This window comes from Chlamydotis macqueenii, chromosome 25 (assembly GCF_036417535.1).
Source record: "Chlamydotis macqueenii isolate bChlMac1 chromosome 25, bChlMac1.mat, whole genome shotgun sequence".
In the NCBI taxonomy this organism is placed as follows: domain Eukaryota; kingdom Metazoa; phylum Chordata; class Aves; order Otidiformes; family Otididae; genus Chlamydotis; species Chlamydotis macqueenii.
Window position 1 is genome coordinate 397,061 of NC_141580.1, and position 19,431 is coordinate 416,491.

At 63.5% G+C, this 19,431-nt stretch overlaps 1 protein-coding gene across 1 annotated transcript in view; it reads left to right on the forward strand.

Annotated features, from left to right (window-relative positions):
- The window catches only part of LASP1 (LIM and SH3 protein 1), a 31,600-nt gene that overhangs the window by 4,941 nt on the left and 7,228 nt on the right, over positions 1-19,431 (forward strand). Inside the window, exon 3 of the mRNA XM_086766769.1 lies at positions 13,501-13,585. Within this exon, the coding sequence (XP_086622895.1) occupies positions 13,501-13,585 (85 nt within the window). The remainder of the gene's footprint in view (positions 1-13,500; positions 13,586-19,431) is intronic.

Genomic DNA, 19,431 nt, shown 5'->3' on the forward strand with positions numbered 1-19,431 from the left:
GAAGGGGTCACACAGGCCAGTTAATACTGGGATGAGAACAGCGTTTTCCAGGCTTAAACGGCAGCTGATAGCGGCTCTCCAGTTCCAGCCTGGGCAGACAGAGGCTGAATAAAATTCAGAGCCAGGCAGGCACTTACATGGAGCTGATCTTAACCTGTACCCCCTTAACGAAGGGGAAGTAGAGGTGTTTGTACCACCCCGACTGAGTGCGGGTGTTTGGGGAGAGGAGGAATGTCTCCCTGAGCAGGGGATGGGGTGTGAGCAGCGCGGGTGTCACCGCTGCCTGCGCTCTGGGCTGCTGGGCTCGCAGCCGCGGGCATTTGCCTGAATCAGCTGGCGCTGGCCCTGGGGGTTCTGAGGGTAAATGCAGCCGGAATGCAGAGATCCCCCTCTCCTGAGCAGCGTGGGGACGTGGAGCAGGGTAGGACAAGAGCAGCCACCTGTGCCCTACCTCAACCTGCTTTCCTGGAGCTTCCAAGCTCCTTCTGAGCAGGGGTGTTCACTGGCCCCATTTTTTCCCCTTAGCCAGAAGGGCCTTTTGTTGTGCACAACTTCTGTGCTGTGCTCCTGCAGAACGAGTGTCGGTCCCCAGCGAAGCGCTGAGCGCTGTGGACCTGGCGCGCTTCTTGGTGTCTGTGCAGCAGGTCTGCAATGGGACTTCTGTGGCTGCTTCTTGTACCTTAACAGTTCTTAGAAAGAAAATTAGGTAGCGTTATACTGCCTAGCGCTTGTGTAGCGTGCTCCGTTCACGGAGCACTGTAATCCTGACAACACCCTGTGAGCTGGGTGTTACCCTCCTGATGTCTGAGACCAGTAGGCAGGAGAAGCGGTAAGGCCAGCAGCCATCTGGTGCCGGAGCAGGAACCTCCCGCTGCTGTAGCTCTTCTGCGGGCTGGTTACTGCCATACCCAGCGTTGATGATGATTGTGACTGTCCGAAGCCCAGAACTCCTGCTGAACTGAGATGAGAGCTGTAGCATTCCCGTCTCAGCTGTAACGGTCGTGTCTTGGGATCTCACTGAAATGCAGGGTGGCGATTGCGTGAACAGCAGCAAATGGCTCTTGGTCACCCAGGTGTGTGGGGGCCACTAGCACTGTCAGAGCTTCTGGGGTGGAACTGGGGACTTACTGGAATGGTGAGAGGAGGCCTGTGGTGTGGGGCAGGGTGAGCTGTTGGGTAGAGGGGTACTCGTTCTTGGGCTGTGCGGGTCTCAGCCTGCGCGGTGGTGATCCAGCCAGCCCGGCATCTGTCAGTCTGAGACCTGGATTTGCAGAGAGCTGCAGGAGAGGAGACCCCTGGGCTCTCCGTGGTGTCCTGAGCCAGAGCTCGCTTCTCTGAGACCAGCTCTGGCAGAGCCTTGCCTGGCGCCGTGCCCTGGGCCTGCCTGCCCCGGTGCTTCTGCCTCTGGAGATGGGCCTGGGGTCCTGCGCTTGGGCTCTCTCCATCCAGGCTGCTGGAAGGGAAGTGGGATAATAATGGGAAATTCCTGAGATTCCAAGGAGTCTGCGCAACCTCGACCCATCTCGGTTTCTCAGCCCCCTCTGCTCAAGGGCTCCCTTTGATGCTGCCTGGCTGTCTTAACCCTTTAGCAGCCTCTCTGCAGAAGAGGCAGTGCCTCCACCCGCGGGCAGCCCTGGGTGTTCAAACTGCATGGAAACCCGCTGGAAATGCTTTGTTCTCCCTGCCTTGCCTGGCCGTGCCTTAGAGCGAAGGAAAGTGCGAGCAGCTGGAAAGCGCTGGCAGCTGAGGCTTTGCCTCTGGCAGCCGCCAGCCCCTCGTTCGCGGGGTGGAGGCCGCACGGTTGCAGTGCCGAGCGCGGAGCGAAGGGAAGCTCCAGCCGGAGACGTGGGTTTGATTCCTTCTCGGCTGCTGCCCACGGAGTATCCGGGGGAGGAGGAGACAGCCAGGCAAGGAGAGTGTCTGGAGAAGGACAGCCCAGGAGGAGCCCACCCTTTCTGCTCAGCTCTGGCTCACGCTGGAGTTGAGGGGCAGCTTCTTCCATCCCCGCGAGAAGGGGGTAGAAAAGCAACGTTTATCCTGGCAGGGAAGAGGCTGCTTTCTGAACGTGCCGTAGCACAGGGTCTGCTCTGTTTGAGCCGTGGCCTTCTGCCAAATTCCTGAGTCTCTTTCTTCAAGAGAGCAGGAGGAAGAGGGCTGGGCTTCCTCCCTATCTGACATTACCCCAGCAATAAATCTGTGGAGCCTTTCAAGAAGGTGGCTGGTTAACGCTGCCCTCTGCCCTTCCCATGCTCGTCAGCGCCGGGAGCTTGCTTGGTGGCAGATGTGACCATCCCCACCGTCACTGATCCTCTTCTGGCTTCAGCCGCGTGCTGGGGGAGCGGTTGTTCACTGAAAGCGACCGTCAAGGCTGGGCTCGCTTTTTACCCGAGCACTTTAACTAGAAGAGGTACAACTGCAGGAAGGGCGATATCCCGGTGAAGTCTGAGGCTTCTGCAAACGGAGGGTGAGGGAGAGCCCGGCTGCGAGGGACAGGCAAGACTGCGTGTGCGTTCAGGGGACCTGCCGCTCCTCAGTAAGCGTTATGTATGCGCTTGTGGCTCTTACTTGTTGTGCTGAGGAGATAACAGCTGTGAGCTGCCGCTGGATCGGGGCTGTGTCCCAATGGAGGGGCACCTGCAGCGGCAGGGCTCTGCTCCCCTCCTCCCGGCCAGCCCTGGGACCGGCAGCTCTGCATTGTCTCGGTGGTGGCTCAGCACGCAGCGTGAATCTGTGCCTCGAAAATCCTGTCCGACTCCAAAGCTGTGCCTGCGGTCTGGGGAGTCGGCGCCTTCCGAGCCGTCACTGGGCAGCGCTGGGGCAAGGTGCGGAGAGGAGCCCGCGTACGCCCGGGCACGGAGCCGCGAGGTGGGGAGCAGCAGCATCCTGGGGCTGTGTGCTGGCTCGAGGGTGTTCTCCCCATCTCCCTCGAGGACATCGAGATGAGGCTCGGCTCTATCTCAGCGCTGTGGTTTGCCTGAGTTCCTGCTGATGAACAAGCAATTGCTCTGTCTGGAAAGCCCTGCTCTGGCTGCGCGCTGGCATCCCGCTGCCGGAGCGTGGCGGGTCAGAGGGGCTGGCTGCTGCCCCGCACCCCAGAGCGCTGGGTTTCGTTTCCTCGCTGCTGCAGACGAGCTGGCAGGAGGTTAATGGCTCATGGTCCCTCCTCCCCCTGCAAGCAGAGGCAGCCTGGCCTGACCCGCACCCTCCTTTGTTCAAGCCTGCACGGAGAGATGGTGCCGCCGCCCGGGACCCCCTGCGCGCCCCAGACCCCCTGCTTGCCTTTGCTGTAGTCCTGGCTCGGGCTTCCCTGCCAGAGCCGAGCACAAGGAATGGCGGTGCTGCTGCGTCGCCATCCCCCTTGCTAAACTGCGTTTCCCCCCTCAAAAGGGGCTAAAGGCGAAGCGCGGCTGCCAGAAATAGCTCCCGTAGGTGTGTCGGCAGGGTCCCCGCTCCCGCCATCTGCCGTGCTTGCGTGACTCCAGCTTTCCTTCAAGGAGCTGGCTTTCCTTGCGGAGAAGCCGCACCCAGCGTGGCGGTGGTGTGCGATTGTGTCCCGGGGGATCGGGGATTTCGGGGCTGACATTCTTCTTCGCTGAGTCAGGGCGCGTGGCTCCCGGCTCGGCGGCTGCCCTGCCTGGCTTACCTCGCCCCGGCACCTGTGCTACTGGGGCAGGGCGACTGCGAACGGGGGCTGCCAGACCCTTTGTTCCCGGTGATGGCCCGGGGAACCTCCCTGGCAGATTTCTCACCCTTGAGACCTTGCCTTTCCGTTCAGAGCAAGCCGTCCATACCTCTGGGCTAACTCCTGGCTTGGAAAAAGTTACTGAGCAGCTCCAAGCTTCATGAGGAGCCAGCGATCTGTTCTTGGCACGCCGCTCGGCTCCATCTGGTAGCAGCCCACTGCGCTAATAAAATGATCCTCCCAGTTGGAGGGGGCAGGAAGGGACGGAGGAGCAACTGCGCGGCTGGGACGGCGTCCAGGTGTTTGTCCCGCGCTTTGGTTGTGCCGGGTTCTGGGTGAGAGCTGCCTTTCTGCCTCGGCACACGCTTTGCGCTCTGAGCTCTGAGCAGCCCCCGCGTTCTGTGGCGGTGCGGGTGAAAGCTGGGCTCCCCATGCGCTGCCGCGGGGCGGGAGGGACCCTGGCACGCGTGGCTTTGGGGAGCTGGGGGGTACGGGGCATTTCTGCTTCAGCCCTGTGTTTGGGGAAGGGCGCTCTGGGGGGGATGTGGGATATGGGGAAGCTCTCCTGGGTAACAGCGTGATTTTGTGGCTGGAAGGGTGCGAATGTTGTGAATTGTCTTTGGGGTGGAGCCTCTGCCCTCTGAGGTGTTTGGGGATGGCTTGCTCCAAGTGCTGGGGCTTGGTGGGAGACCTCTCACAGCTGACACGATTCCTCCTGGAAATCCAAAACTCTTCTCTAGGGCTCTGCTGTTCTCCCTGCGGCCATCCACGGCCGACAGCCCCTCTCCACGGCTGGTTTCTCCCTGCGGTGGGTGCTGCTGGGGAGGAGTTTACGCCGGGGATGCCCCGTGCACAACCCAGGCGTTGGTGGAGGGAGCCTCTGCGGAGGTGAGGGGGGCTGCGGGGAAATCTTACAGTGACTTTGCAGAACCCCTCTCCCTCCTGGGCTCGTGCTGTGGTGCCAGGCTGCTCCTTCCCAGTGGCCCCAGGATTCTCCGCTCACCTGGCAGATGTTTCCCAGCTGCTCCCGGAGTCAGGAGGACGGGAATGTGCTCGTGCTTCGGGTGCTTGTGCCTGCTCGGGGACTGGCGTATTGTCAAAGCCTAGACCGTCTCATCCTAGCGAAGCAGGCTGTGAGTGAACTTCTCCAAAACCGCTGTCCCCTGTCACCGGGGCGCTGCCTCGGTGGGTGAGGGTCCTCCCGCTGTCCCTGAGCGCAGCGAAACTCGGCTGGCGTCCCTGCTCCCCTGGCCCGGCAGCCGCACACTCGCCCCGCGCGGCGTGGGTTTGTGGGCTCACGTCGCCCCGGGGAGGGGCCGCAGCCCACAGCACCCTCAGAGCCGGGCGCGCGGGGCTGGGCTGAGCCCGCAGCCGGGGCTGCCCCGCACGGACCTCACGGGGGGGCCGGCTGTGGATGAGGGCTGACTTTCCTAAACTTGTTTACCCGTGCCTGGGGCCAAGAAACCTTGTGGAAAAACCCAGCTCTGCTGCGGTGCCTGCTCCGTTCCCACAAACAGGGAGGGCGGGAGGGCGGGACAGGCGCCGCTCTGTTTTGGGGGCTGGGGGGGGGCAGCGTGACAAGCAGAGCCCTTTCCTGAGGTGACTTCTGACCTCGCAGCCTGGCAGCCCCTGTTCTCCTGCGTTGACCTGAGACCTTTCCGTTGTGGATCAAAGCAGGTTTGTGAAAGCAGGCTGGCTTTGCTCGGGCAGCGTGCCGCTCTGCCCGCACCTCTGGGGCGAGATGGGCGCCGCCCGCGGTCACGGAGCAGAGCTGGCCGAGCTCCTCGCGGGCGCCCTGGGCAGGGACAGCCGTGCCAGGGCTGCTGCCAGTGGGAGAGCCTTTGAGAAAGCGTCCGACAAGGCTGTGCTCCCAGTTACGCCGCGCAGAGCCGTTTCTGAGGCAGGCTGGGGGAAGGCGGTGCTGCACGCGCGGAGGGCTGGACCAGCCATCTTGGCAGCCTCTCCCCAAAAATGCTGGGAGGAACTGAAGTCTTTCTCTGCAGCCCGCTCTCTTACGGGAGGCTGTTTGCACGTCCTCTGCGAAGCGGCGTGCTGCTGCTTTTATTATTAAAAAAAGAACAGTTTGTTTTTTAAAGTTTGTCCCCAGGAACCAGCAGCTCTTTGAAAGGCAGGATGTGAGCTGGGGAGCCGCTGGCAGAGCAGCGCCTATTGCTTCCTCCGTTTAACTCTCCTCTTCCGAAACCCTGGTGCGGCCGCGCGGAGGTGACTGTTGCGGCTCGGAGGCGCAGGGCGCAGGCGAGGAAGGGCCAGGGTGTCTGCATCCAGGGCTGACGGCTGTGCTGCTGCTCGGACGGGTCTGCCAAAGCGCGTGCTGAAAGCGGCTTGTGTGGGGTAGCAGCCACGCTTTGGGCTGGAGGGGCTGTCCTGAGCACCCGGCCATCGCACGCCTGACCCGTGGCGTGAGCGAGCCTTGCTGGAGGAGCAGCAGGGTTTGGGTCACACTGGAGATGCCAGCTCTGGGTCCTGCGGTGAACAGACCTGCGTCAGCTGGCTCTTTGTGGAGCCCCGATGTGCTTAAGTGAGCTTTTACAGATGCGTCCCACCGGTCTGGAGAAGTTTGACTGTGTCGGGCTTGGGCAGAGCTCCAAAGGCAGAAGCTCAAGTGCTGCCGCTGAGCTGGGCCTCCCGGGAAGGCAGCTCTTGGGCAGATGCTCCCTTCAGGGCTGGGTGCGATGGGGTGCGAGTGCCTGGGGGGTCGCGTTGATCTGGAGGTGGGATCACTTTCTGCTGCTGCTCTGGGTCTGGGAAGGTGAAAATACTGCCCAGGTGCCACTGACGTATGGGTCACGAGGGAGCTGGGACCGAGTGCTGGTGTGGGGCTGGTTCTGGTTGCTGTATGGGGAGGGGGGGGGGTCTGTGTTTGCTTTCTGATGTCTCTGCCAAAGGAGTTTCCCACCTCAGCCGTGCCTCTGGTCCTGCAGCTGTTGTGGCTGCTCCTCCGTGAGCTGGGTGAGCTCCTGCTGCGGCTGCGCGGGGTGTCTGTGGTGATGCTGGGGGAGAGGCTGGGAGAGGCACAGAGCAGGCGCTGTGGTCCCGCGGGACCCCTGAGACCCGCTCCAGCAGCGCGGTGAGCTCCCGGTGCGGAGCCAGGCGGGCGCTGTGGCCGGAGGAGGCTCGCCCGACCCGATCGGCAGTGCCGCAGAGAGCGCCTCGGCTGGGCTGGGCCGGCGCAGCCGTGCTGGGTGTCTGGCCAAGGGGTCGTGCGCTGGGTCTCGCTGCAGAGCTCGTCTTTTTGGAGGGGGAACTGCGTGCACTGGGTTTTGAGCGTGGTGAGCAGCCGCCCCCTCGGCCCGGCTGGAGCTGTTGCTGTGGTGCAAAAGCAAATGGTTTGGGGCAGGTTTGGGACAGCGTCCCTGGGGGGGATGCTCTGTGCTGGGGGCTGCCCGCACGGGGCGGGTGGCCTCTGGATAGCGGGGCGCTCTGCCATCCCTGTGCTCCTGCTCTCCTTAGCTGGGTCTTCAGTTACTCCTGCAGTGTGGAATCTGGGGTGGCTTTTCTTGGCGTCTCTCCTGCTGGGTGTAATCGCCCGAGGTCCCGTGGAGCTGCGGATTAATTGGGGTATTTCTCTGTCAGCCCCAAGCAAGGATACAACGCTGCTGCCGCCCCGAGCGCCATGCCCGCGCTCCATCACGTGTCCCGCTGCCCCACATACTCGCGTGCCGCTTCGCTTAATCTGACAGCAGCCCCCCGCAGCGGGGATCGGGCAGGGGGAGGGATCCCGCCTGTCCCATTCGTTAACCTCTAATCAGGCGGGGGATGGATGCCAGCGGTGTCTGCGAGGATAGACCCCGAAGTGTGAGGCCAATCCTCCGGCCGTCTGGCCGCTCTGCCCCCGAGACCAGCAGGCTCCTCTCCGTCAGTCGTTAAAATAATCCGTGTCTGCCCGGCTGACGGGGCAGCTGAGGGGTGCTGAGGGCTCGGTGTGCGCTCACGCTGCCTGCGCTCTGCACCCTCCTGTTCCGCGGCCGCCGGCTCAGCTGCCACAGCATCTCCAGACCCACGGAGCGCTGCGCGGTCCCCAAGAACACCGAAACTTGGGTTCGTTCCTGCTTCATCCTCCTGCATCCCCATCCCCTCGGGCAGGGAAAACACTGATGCTCGTGCCAAAACGGGAGCAAAGCACTTGCCCCCTGTTGTAGCCGCAGCCAGGAGCAGGAACCGCGGCCGCTCCCCACAGGCAGCTCCCGCGGGTGGTTTTCCCCGGCTGCTATCTGCTCCTGAGAGGTTACCGGTTTCGCCTGCGTAGCTCTTACTTAGCAGCAGACTTTACACAAATGTCACATCTGAGGGTGTGTGGGACTAACTGCCTTGCAGTTTCTCAGAGGAGGGGTGGTTTGAAGTGGCTTTCCCCTGTTTGTCTTTGGCTGCTTGTGCCCGAAACCTGTGGAGCCTGGAGGGTTTTCCTGATCGCCCCTCAGGGCTCCGTGCCCCCCGAGCGGGACTGCTGTTCCCTGCGCAGCTCTCTGCCTGTTGCACCACCTTCAACGCGGTGGCTTTGGCGTGTTGCTCGCGCGTCTTCTGAAGGAGCGAGGCAGGCTGAGCGATAAACGCCCTCCCCAGCCAAGACCTATTCACGGTGACGGCCGGGATGGCGGCGAGGACCCCGGCTCCGCTCTGACCATGAGAAGGAGGAGAACCTGGTCTGCTCCGCCGCGAGACCACCCCGCGCGAGGAGGGCTGAGCCCGTTGTCGCTGCAGATCCCACAGACGCCCCGTTCCCACGCACACGCTGCTTCCTGCACTCCAGCCCAAGGCAGTTCTCTCGCTGCCTCCTAATTACGGTTTGATTTATTGCTGACTGTAGCTGTGCTGTTCTCATGCCTGGGAGACGGCTTTCCCCGCCCCGGTGCGTGGCAGGGATCGGGGCGGCTGCGTTTGTGCTGGCTGGCGGGGGAAGCGCTGGCGTTGGTGGCGGGGGGCTGTCCCCGCTCCTGCATCGGGAAGCCCCGGCCCCAGTTTCCCCAGGGACCGAAATGCCCGCTCCTTACCAGGCGGGTCTCGGAGCTGGCGGAAGAGCGGTGTCTAATCGTAGGGGAAGGCACTCGCTCTGCGCTTCGTTCCACGCCGAGCGCGGACGGGCTGCTGCTGCCTGCTAACGGCCCGAAGGGGCTTGGGGCCGAGGGCAGCGCCGCCTCACATCCTCGGGACGTTTCCTCAGAGTCTGACAGCAGCGGAAGCCTGGTCGCCGCTCGGCCTGTGTGGGCTGTGGCCATCTCTTCCTCTCCCTGGCCGGACCGCGGCTCAGCGGGGCACAGCGCGCTGTGGGTACCTGTTCCTGTAAACGACGGCAGCGGGGCTGTTAGCGTCTTTCACGTTTTTTTTTTTTTTTTTCCCGTGCACCCCTGGTTTGGCAGCTTCTCTGAGCGCCACGGGGATGAATTTCTGTCTCCAGCCCTCGCAGTGGCTGGGGCTTCCCTCCTCCCCGCATCCGGAGGCGGCTGCTGGGGACTCGTCTTCTCCCAAGCGTTATTAGCATGCCCAGGGCATGGGATGCGGTTGCCATGGCGATGGGATGATTTCGACTGGCAGCACCAGCAGATAGTACGGACGCTCCTGGGCCGTGACTGAGCCGTAATGCAGCTCTGGCTGCCGGCGCACGCGACTTGAAAATTGCGTTTGCCCCTCCTGGGATCGTGTGCCTCACTGCGGCTTTCCTGCCAGCCCGGGGGCTGCGTGCAGCGCTCCGTCCCCGTGCCCTGCAAGGGGTGGGCTGCTAAAACTGGGGATCTCTGCAAAAGCTGCTGAGCAGCAGGAAAAATCCTCTGGACTTGCAAAGACCCCGTGTCGTGATGATGGCACCTGGCTAGAGCAGAGCTCTGTTCCCATCCTCACGACAGGTCCAGGGCTGGTCTGCGTAGCCTCTTGCCTTCCCAACCTGCCCTGCAAACGGAGAGTTGGTGATCGGGGAGGGCATCTGGGGTTTGAGCTGTTTGTACTTAAAAGGTGGCTTTGTTTTCTTTGACCTTGATATGAGTCAGGCGGTGACTTCCAAGGAGCTCGGGAAAGGGCCGCAGGATGTGAGCGGTAACTCTGGTAAAAGAAGAGACGAGTCTCAGGACTGACCTCCCGTGCCCTGTAAGCTGAGGTGGTGCACTTACTGGATTAGCACTACTGTTAATTAAGCCCCAGCTCCCCTAACAGCACCTGGAGTTGGACAAAAGAAAAGCCCATCTCTGCTGCTGGCGTCGGCTGCTGGCTCTGCCCAGCCGGTACCAGCCTGCGTCGCCGTAACGCGCGCCGCCGCTTGGGAAGGGGAACGGAGTCGTCCCCGGGAGCAGCTGGGGTGCAGCCCCCGTGAGCAAGCACTGCTGAACGCAGACCCCTTCGCAGGCTGCTGAGGGTTCTTGTCACCGTGGCCTCCCTTGATGCTGCCCCTTCGAGGAGCGAGTGCGTTCACCCACCAGCGCCACTGCAGCCCCCTTCCCAGGAGCAGGGCCAGGCTGGGCCAGGTCACCCAGTGAGCCGGTCCCTCGCCGTCCCCCAGCCTCTGGCGTGGAGCTGGTCCCAAGGTGTCTTACACTGGGTTACTGCTTCTGAAATGTCACTTGGGGTGTCTGGCGCAGAGGTGGGCCGGGGTGGCACCCACCCGGACACCCACGCTCCGGCGGCGCCGTGCCGGGGGAGCAGGGGCTGTGGTCAGAGCGTCAGGAGCGCTTAAATAACCATCAAACCCACGGCCAGCTCTCCAGTGCGGTGTCCGCGTGGTGTCTGTGCTCCCGGTGAGCGTGGGACCCTCCTGGAGAACCGGATTTCCATCGTTATCGGAGTCTTAACGCGGGAATTTCTCTGCTGCAGGCTGCAGGCGGTAGCTTGGTGAAATTTCTGCCTCGATAGCGTAACCCAGCGTGAAGCCTTGATGTGTCGGCACCCGAAGGCAGCGGGGAGGGGAGTCTGAACGCAGTATTGTGTCCCCTCGGATCGCGTTAATCTGAACAGAGATTGACCTGCATCCTTCCAGCAGTGGGTGATCTGTTTGTGTGAAACTGAGTCTTGTCCTTTTCCATCTCACTGCTGGATGGAGGGGTGAGGGGCTGTGGAGGGGTCACTTAGGCTTGTCTGTGGCTGCATCCTTCCTCTGCCTCCCCGTGTGCTGGTGAAGGATGGGGCCGGCGGGGGTCAGGGCCCGGGGCCCACCAGATGCTGACAGGACGGCGTCCTCAGGTGGGCAGGTACCTTCCCGTCTCTCTGGGGCTCTGGCGTGGGCTCCCCGCTCCCCTGAAGCAGCAGGGCGCCAGTGCGGTGGTGGTGGGACATGGCAGCAGGTGACGGCCGGCAGGACGAGGTCTGGAGCAGGGAGGAGGTGTATTTTTTCGGAAGCTGGCTGGAGGAGGGGCTCCCCGCCGTGCGGTGCACTGCGGGCCTGGGGAAGGCGCAGGCGGGGAGCTGCTGCTGGCTGAGTTGTCTTTCCCCTTTCTGCAAACCACATCTGCATTGTTTGGTTTCTGGGGGGGGTTCTCGTTATTTTTGCAGCCAGGCAGAGGCAGCTATTTTTAATCCCCACGTTTCCGGCGTTGCTGCTCCGCTGAGGTACGCGCTGCTCTCGCGGGTCTGCGGCTGCCGATCCGTCCCGCTCCGGGGCAGCGGCTTTCGGCCAGCTCCTCCACGTGCAGCTGCTGCCTTTCTGCTCGTTTGCCGTCGTCTGACCGCACTCCGGCCGGCCTTGGGCGGAGGAGCTGCTGCTGATCCTGTGCACAGATGTTTGCTAGCGCTGGAGCTCCGAGGTCCCAGGCACGGCCTGGGGGCTGCTTTAGACCCATTTCGTGTGGTCGGGGAAGGCAGCGGAGCTGCAGCCATCCCACAGTTTGCTGTGGAGCCCGCGGGTGAGCGCTTGGTTCAGCCGCCGGTGGGGCTGCAGGGATGGAGAGACGGGAGCCGGGGGCTGCAGGGTCTGAGTGACAGCCCCGAAACGGGGAGCAGTGCTGTGCTCGAAGCCTTCGGGTCCCCAGGAGCGAGGGACACCTCCCGGCTGTCCTCCGCAAGAAGCCGCGGTCTGTTCTCGGTGGGCTGTGTGGCCCTGATCTCTTTCAGGGTGGGGGGGCAGCTGGATTGCCTGGCCTTGCAGAAGAACTGATCCGAGTCCTTGCGTGCTTTCGGAAGTGAAGCTGAGCTGCGGCAGGAGGTGCTGCCCTGGTGCCGTGCGTGCTCGGCGTGAAGCAGAGGGGATGCTGGTGCTGTCCCTGCCTCCCACCGCTCTCCTGCACCAGGCAGTAACTTTCCTGAAACCCTGCAGTGTTTCTGCCACCCGCCTGGGAGTCCTGCTCAGCCCTGGAGAAACAGAACCCTCGGAGCCATTCAGAAAGCAGCCTCCCCTTCTCGCTCTCTGTCTGCACGATAAGCCCAAGTGCTGCCGGGGGTGGCTTGGGTTTCTTTGCCGTTCCGTGGAGCAGTTGCCATCTGTTCAGTGTCAGATTTCCTCTCGGGGCATTTCCTGGGGAGCCTCGTGCGCGGAGGGCTCAGCCTTCGCAGCGGCCAGCGCAGAGCAGTCTGGAAATGTTCCTCTAGGAAACAGTTTCCTCCGCGCCGCTTGTCCTCCAGTACAGCGGGACTGGCTGCTGGGACTGGATCTGGCCGTGGGCGAGAGCATCCTTTGTGATGCAGGACACAGCTGGCCCCAAGGGAAGGACCAGGACCCAGCGGTGAAGCATCGTGCTTCTGGGACTGACCCTGCCCCTTCCTGGCGCTGAGAGACTGGGAATAACTGCCGTGGGGTCTGGCCGGCAGCGTTTGCACGCTGAACGTCCCCTCTTACGGCAGCGATTTACCCCCGGCTATCTTCCATGTTTCCTGGCGGTGGGAACGGCCACGTGAAGGTCACCCACCTGCTGGGGTGGAGCTTGCGGCAGCCTCAGCTTTAGGACGAGGAACTTACTTTCTGTTATACCCGAGTTCTCCTGACTGCGAATTTCTGTTGTGCGTAGCCAGGGCTGCGTGCGCTTCCCGAAGCTGCTGTGTGGCACTCCGGAGCGATCGCTGCTGGCCGGCGGCCAGACCACGACGGAGGTCTCTCGCACAGTCCCATTCCAGGCAGGCACGTCCCAGGAGTCGCCGAACACGCTGAACTGGTGCCGATGCGGACGCAGCCTCTGCCCCGAGACGGGCATGGCTGCGCAGACGTGGTTTGTCCAGGCAGGCACGTCCAGGGTTGTGACATTTGGCAGTAGCAGGGAACTGTAACGTGAGGCTTGCGTGGGTGAAACTTCGGTAAAATAACAAGCAAAGCCACCCTGCTCCCTCTGACCCTCCACGGCTGAACAGCGACATGGGCAAAGCCACCGCAAACCAGGGCGTTGGCAGCACTTACTGGGGCTGGGGTTACTGGGACTGACGTTACCCGGAGCACTGTCTAATGAAAAGCTGAAGGTCTTCAAGAAGATGTGTTAAGGTCTCTGCAGGAATCAGACAGGCACAAACCTGGCATGGCTTTGACCCTTGGGAAAAACCCTCTCTCTTTTTTCGGTAAAACGGCCGGTGAGGTTTAGCTGACGTTAACGTAAGAGGTTGTGAGGAGCCCGGTGAGAAGCGTGGGTGCGCTGGGGAAGGTGTCGGGCGCGGGTGAGCGTGCACGGTGAGAAATGCCCTCACCCTGAGCAGCTAACGCTGCGCGGGGTGCCTGCGGCCCCGGCTGCAGCTTGCAGGGATGCTCTGGAGCGGGGATGCTCTGGAGCAGGGATGCTCTGGAGCGGGGCCGCGGCCCTTGGCTCTCCTGGAGCGGTCGCTGGTCGCGGGGTGGATGGGGAGGGCAGCGCGTGGCCGGAGCTGGTGGGAGCCCGTGACTAATGCTCTCCCTCCTCCCGCAGACACTACCCGAAGCAGTCCTTCACCATGGTGGCAGACACTCCCGAGAACCTGCGCCTAAAGCAGCAGAGCGAGCTCCAGAGCCAGGTGAGCGCGCGGGTCTCTCCCCGCCTGGGGCCGCCCGTCTTTGCCCCAGCGCCCTGTGTTCTCCCGGGTCTGGTGCTTTCCTGCGCCCTCGCGGAGGAGGGGAAGGCGGGTTTGAGGCGCGGGTCCCTCGCAGGAGTCACCGATCTCAGCTGCATTTGCTGTTCCCTTCGTCCGTGGCTGCTGGGACCCGCTGGGGCTGGGAAGGGTCCAGCAGGCAGCCCACCGGTCCCAGCCCATGCACGTTTGCCTTTTCCCAGCTGACGTCTGCCATACAGTGAGGTGAAGTGGCAAACGGCCTCATCCGGACAGGCGTCAACTGTAGGCGAGTATTTTGGGTAAACCCAAATCCTGTAGGGCTTGAAAGCCCTGGCAAGCAGAAGTAAACAGATGCAAGGATAACGACTGGCAGGGATCAGGATTTCTTTCTCTAGTGGGAAGAGCAGGGCCTGTTTGGGGAGGGTGCTGTCCAGACACGTCCTGTTTGGTACCCTGGAGGTGTCCCTGCATCAGCAAAGTCCCCAGCCGTGACGCTCGGCCGTGGGCTGGCTTCTCATGCCGGTATCTCCTGATGGTGCAGTGGGAGCCGCTTGGCTCTGGGTCCCCTGGGTGGGCCAAGGAGAGATCTCTGGTTTGCTTCCAAAACACTGAGAACAGAAACGTGAACATCGGTTTTGGAGAAACAGCGGGAAGGGCACGGTTAGCACGGGAACAGGCTGCTCTGAGTGACCCTTCTCTGTGGGGCTCGCTCCGCTGAGGCGGTGGTGAGGGATCCGAGACGGTGCCCCGCACCGATGTCTTGAGCTTCGGTGTCGCAGAACTGCAGGCAGCACGCTGTGCTGGAAGAACACGCATCCAGCAGCAATCTTGGAGAGTCAGTCTCTCAGGAGAGCACAGGATGTGGCAGCTGTGCTGGGGATCTGTTTAATTTCTTTTTTCCTTTGTAAAGGGGCGAAAAGGCCGCGCGGAGTGTTGCCAGCGAGGCGTGCTGGCTGGGCTCAGCGTCGCAGCGGTGCTGGTTCGGGGCAGGGGGCGGGCAGCGCGGGATTTGCCGTAGCGTTCTCAGGGCGAGCAGTCGTTTTTCGGGATGGGTGCATGCCTCTCCCTGCTGTGCTGGGAAGGACGCCGTGACCTTCCCTCCTCCTACTTCCATTATCCTGAGAGTGCCGGGAGCTGAAAAGCAGATTCCCTGGGAACACATCCCGCGGGACGAGGAGGGGGGGCAGCCTCAGGACCTTACCTGTCAGCGGGCAGAGCTGGTGGGGCCGTGCAGCCAGCGCTGGGTTTTGAAACCTCGCCTTTTGTAAGATCTCTTCCTCGGAGCAGTTCCCCAACAGCTCCGTCCTGCACAAGCGCAGCTCGGCTCACGGCCTGGGGCTCTGCGTTTCATGGAGCAGTTACGGGGAGACGGCTGCTTTTCCATGGTAACAGTCGGGATAACGCTGCACCAAGTGCTCTGGAGTCCCCGGCACTGCTCCTACAATGAGCTCAGGCTCTTCGTTAGTTGTTGCTCATTAATGGAGACCCTGGGGAGGGGGGGTGGCTGCCCGGGCTCTGCTGTAGCTGGCTGGGACGTTCAGCGGGGTGTGGGGTGTGGGAGGGGGCCGTGCAGGGAGGGGATGTCTGTTCCTTGGAGCTGCACCTCCGGGAGCCGGTCACAAGAACCCGAAGGCCAGCAGGACCAGTGTCCCTGGGAGGGAAGTGGCCATGCCCAGCGCCCGGCGGTCTCCTGGGCTTTGCGGGCTGGAGCTGGGACAGCACCGGGCTGTGAGAGCCGTCTGCGCTTACAGGGCTGGGGCGCAGCTGCCAGGCACCAGCACCCCACCTCTTCAGTGCTGGCTTCACCTGGATGAGCGGCAAAGAAGGATTTCTGAGCGGGAGGGCGAAAGGGTGCTGGAGGGGGGTGCTGTGTGGGTGCTCTGCGGGGAACGGCGGGAGGGATGCGGGGAGCAGCCGGGAGGGATGCGGGGAGCGGCCAGGAGGGATGCGGGAGCGGCCGGGAGGGATGCGGGGAGCAGCGGGAAGGATGCGGGGAGCAGCCGGGAGGGATGCGGGGAGCGGCCAGGAGGGATGCGGGGAGCAGCCAGGAGGGATGCGGGAGCGGCCGGGAGGGATGCGGGGAGCAGCGGGAAGGATGCGGGAGCGGCCGGGAGGGATGCGGGGAGCGGCGGGAGGGATGCAGCACGGCTGAACCAGGTGGAAGGTGCCAGGCTGAAGCCCTGAGCCCTGGGGAGGGTAGATCCTAAGCACACTCCAGATAAAATCTTAATTCCTCTCTGCCTTTGTTCTGCCTACAAAGGGAGGCTCCCGTTTTCCAAGCCCAAGCACTGGTATTTCTCCAAGGGCTCCAGCAGCGCTGGTTTATTGCCAGCCCCCTCTCACCGGCGGCAGGAGCTGCGCAAAGCCCTGGGGACCAGCACAGGTCACCCCAGCCCTCCCAGAGCGGGCGGCGGGGTCGGTCCTGCCAGTAACTGGCTGAGCTGGAGCTCTTGGCTGAGGCAGGGAAGGGTTGTGGCGAGGGGCTTGCTGGCTCTGCTTCGCAGCGGTGCCAGCCTGGCGGCAGGGCTTTTGTGCTACGGGTTTCCAGTTCAGGTGCCACCAAAAATGCGCGTCCTGGCGCACGCTGCTGGGCAGGCAGAGCTCCGCATGTGGGCCGAGCAGTGAAATCCCTGGGGGTAAGATCGGGGTTGTGTGAGCCGTCACATCTCGCCGTCAGGCTCGCGTTTGCCGCACTCGGCGGTGGCTGAGCCTTGGTCCTCGGTGCGACGCTTCCCTGAGCGGGGGCCCCTCCAGAGAACCTGGCTGGGAGCTGCGGCGGGAGAAGGGAGATCGCTGGCTCTGTCCCCTCCGTCAGGGATTTCTGACCGGCGGAGAGCCATTCCCTGGCAATGGGAGCGACGCTCCTCAGCAGTTTGTCTGTTCCCCTGGAGCTGGGGGCCGGAGGGGGCCGCTGTGCTTGTGGATGACCCTGCGGAGGCTGATGCCGTATCTCCTCCCACCACAGACACCCTGCCCGTCCGCCCTGCAGTGACCGGGGGAGCAGGTGGCTCACCGGAGCCGTGTGCCGGGAGCTGGGGACGGGGCAGCTGCGTGCCGGGCTGCAGCGGTTTCACGCCGCTCCCGCTGCCCCCGCTATTTGTGTCTGCTGGGAAGGCGCCTTCTCTTCCGGTCACTGGCGGGCATGGGATAATGATGCCTTGTGTGGCTAAATGAGTCCCCAAAGCGGCGGCTTTTACGCCTGCAGCCTCCTCTTACAGCCCACGTGCGGCTAGAAAATTGCAGGTTCCTGCCCTGTGGCTCCTCTCTGAACCCCTCGAATCGGGCGGGTTTGGGTGCAGCCCTTCCTGCCGGCGGGCGGAGGCTCCGGTGGCGTGGGAGGCAGGTGCCCGTCTCCTGTCCCCGTCACGGCCCCGCGGCCGTCACCTCGCGGAGCCGCTGTCAGCGACGTCGAGGACGCGGGCGCGGTTGGGGTTTAGTGTGCTGGAGCCGAGACCGGCTGGGCAGCCGAGGGAGCAAAGGGAGCAGGACCCCGGAGCGGGGCGGGAGCAGGGGTTTGTGCCTCCGTAAGGGCGGGCTGCACTGCGCGGGGGGCTCCTCCGTGGCCGGGGGTCCCGGGTCCCGTCCCCACTGCTGCCTGCACAGCCCAGTGCCCGTATAAGGGAGGGAGAAGCTGAAAGGAGCCTCGTCTGAACGCTTCCTCCGTCATTTCCGCCCTTCTCGCTCAGCCCCGGCGATGGCTGCAGCCCGGCGGGACCCGGCCACGCCTGCGCCGAAGCCAGGAAGGGCCCTGGATCCTGCTAATGAGCAATTCCCCGGAGCTGAGCACTGGTTCAGCACCTAACGGCCTCCCTTGCTTCCTCCCAGCATCCCCCTGATGCTTGAGCCGTGCTGTGATTTCCGTGTGCTGGGGTGCAGGAGCCCCAGCTAGCTGGGACCATCAGCCTTAACCGTGTGTTTTGGGTTCCTGCCCCCCGGTAGCAGCGTCTTCCCCTGCAACTCCTGTCTGGGTCTCCCCTCAGTCAGGCATCCCTGTACCGGGTTTATTTTAGGGTGAAGTTCCAATAACCTGAAAGTTGGAGGGCTGAAAAGATGGAGTGGGGTGGATTTGAGAGGGTGAGAATGCAGAATGTGTCAGAGGAACTGCTTGGCACGGTAATCAGCTTCCCGCTTGGTGACTCTTTATCTTTCTAGCCTGGATTTCTCGCATCTCGTCAGCTTGTGCGTTTGCAGCCGGTGCCCGGTGCCCCCTCCTCGGGGCGGCTGAGCGGCAGCCCGCGGGAGAAACCCTCCTCTTGTTCCGAGCGTCCCCAGGCACGGTGCTGGGGCCGGCATCCCTGAGCGGGGAGCGGGCGGACAAGGGACAGACCCAGCCCCCTGCCCACCTTTGGCGGAGCGAACCGGGGCCGGCGCTGTGCGGAGCGGCGTGCGGGGCTGACTCAGCCCCTCCTGATCGCTGCCCCGTGCTGTCACAGGGTCTGTGCGGCGGCTCTGATCGCCCTTGGCTCCTCGTGCGGGTGGCTGACGCCTTGGGGCTGCTCCTTCCTCACCGGTGGGGTTCGGGCCGTGTTCTCTGCCCTGGCCCGCTAAAGCTGCGTTGGGTTGGCTTGGTTTTGCCCCTCTCATTGCTTCAGGCAAAAGAAGGCTTCTGCCTTGGGATCGCTCTCGTGTTCCTCTCGCGTGCTGTGGTGTCCTGGCTGTGCTGGGGTCCTCCCAGGGTGGGCTCTGCGGCCGGCTCATTAAACTTCTGCTTTCCCATGCCACGTTACAGTCGGCAGCCTAACGCGATGTTGCCTGCCCTGCCCGCTGTGGCAGTCCCACGCGGGAGCCGGGCGAGGCCACGGGAGAGCCCCGATGGCGGCAGAGGTGTCCTGGCTTCTCCAGAAGCCACTATAAAACCTTTGGCAGCCTTTCCTGAAAGGAGTTTCCATGCCCAGCTGGCTGCACCATCCGCACGGCAGGCAGGTGCGCGAGGTCCGGAGGAGGCGCAGGAGCGCGTGGGGAGAAAGCTGCTCCCTCCCGCCTGCGCGCCACGCTGCCGCTCCTCCGCCCCGAGCTTCATCCTGGCACGGCACGTGAGCGGCGCCGACCCGCAGGCACAGCCCTCATCCTGCGAGCCCACTCCTTGCGGAGCCAGCCCGGCTTCCCGACCGTCCGTTGGCAGCGGGGCGGGAAGGGTTGCAGGAAGGGTTGCGGGAAGGGTTGCGGGAAGGGTTGCGGAAGCTGCTTGTGCTGGCCAGACGCTGGTGTCTGGCCCTGCGCTTGGGTGCGCATTTCCTCGGGAGCGACGCGTGGGCTGCTTCCCATCCCGGTCTATCGAAGGCGGCTCCTGCTCCGCTTCTCCCGCAGCTCCATCCCCGGCCCGCAGCGTCCCACCAGCCGAGGGGGCGAGCACCGGCCCCGCTTGCACGCACAGAGCCAGGGCGCAGAGATTTCATGCGCTCGCACGAGCGGCCGTGGTGACCTTTTCCTTTCAGTGACAGCACACAGCTGTCCGCAGCGCGCCAGGCCAGCTCCGGGAGGTGGATCCCTGGGGAGGAGGCAGCTCTGGCTGCAACCAAACGGAGCCCCTGAGGTTCTGTCCTCCCCGGGTGTGTGGAGGCAGCTCCGGTGCGGGGCCAGATCCGTGCACAGAGGATGGAGGAGGCCGGGGCGTCTCGCTGCACGTCTGCTTCCCCCGTCCTGTGGAAATGGAGCGTGTCTGGCTGCTCAGATCCGACGGTCAGCAAAGCCGCTGCGTCGGCGTGGGCCGGACAGCCGAGCGCCGTTTCCTTCCCTGTTGGAGTTGGCAGTTGGGTTTCAGCCCTTGCAGAAGCCGCTTCTGCTTCTGGGTGACGGGCGGAGCGGCGGTC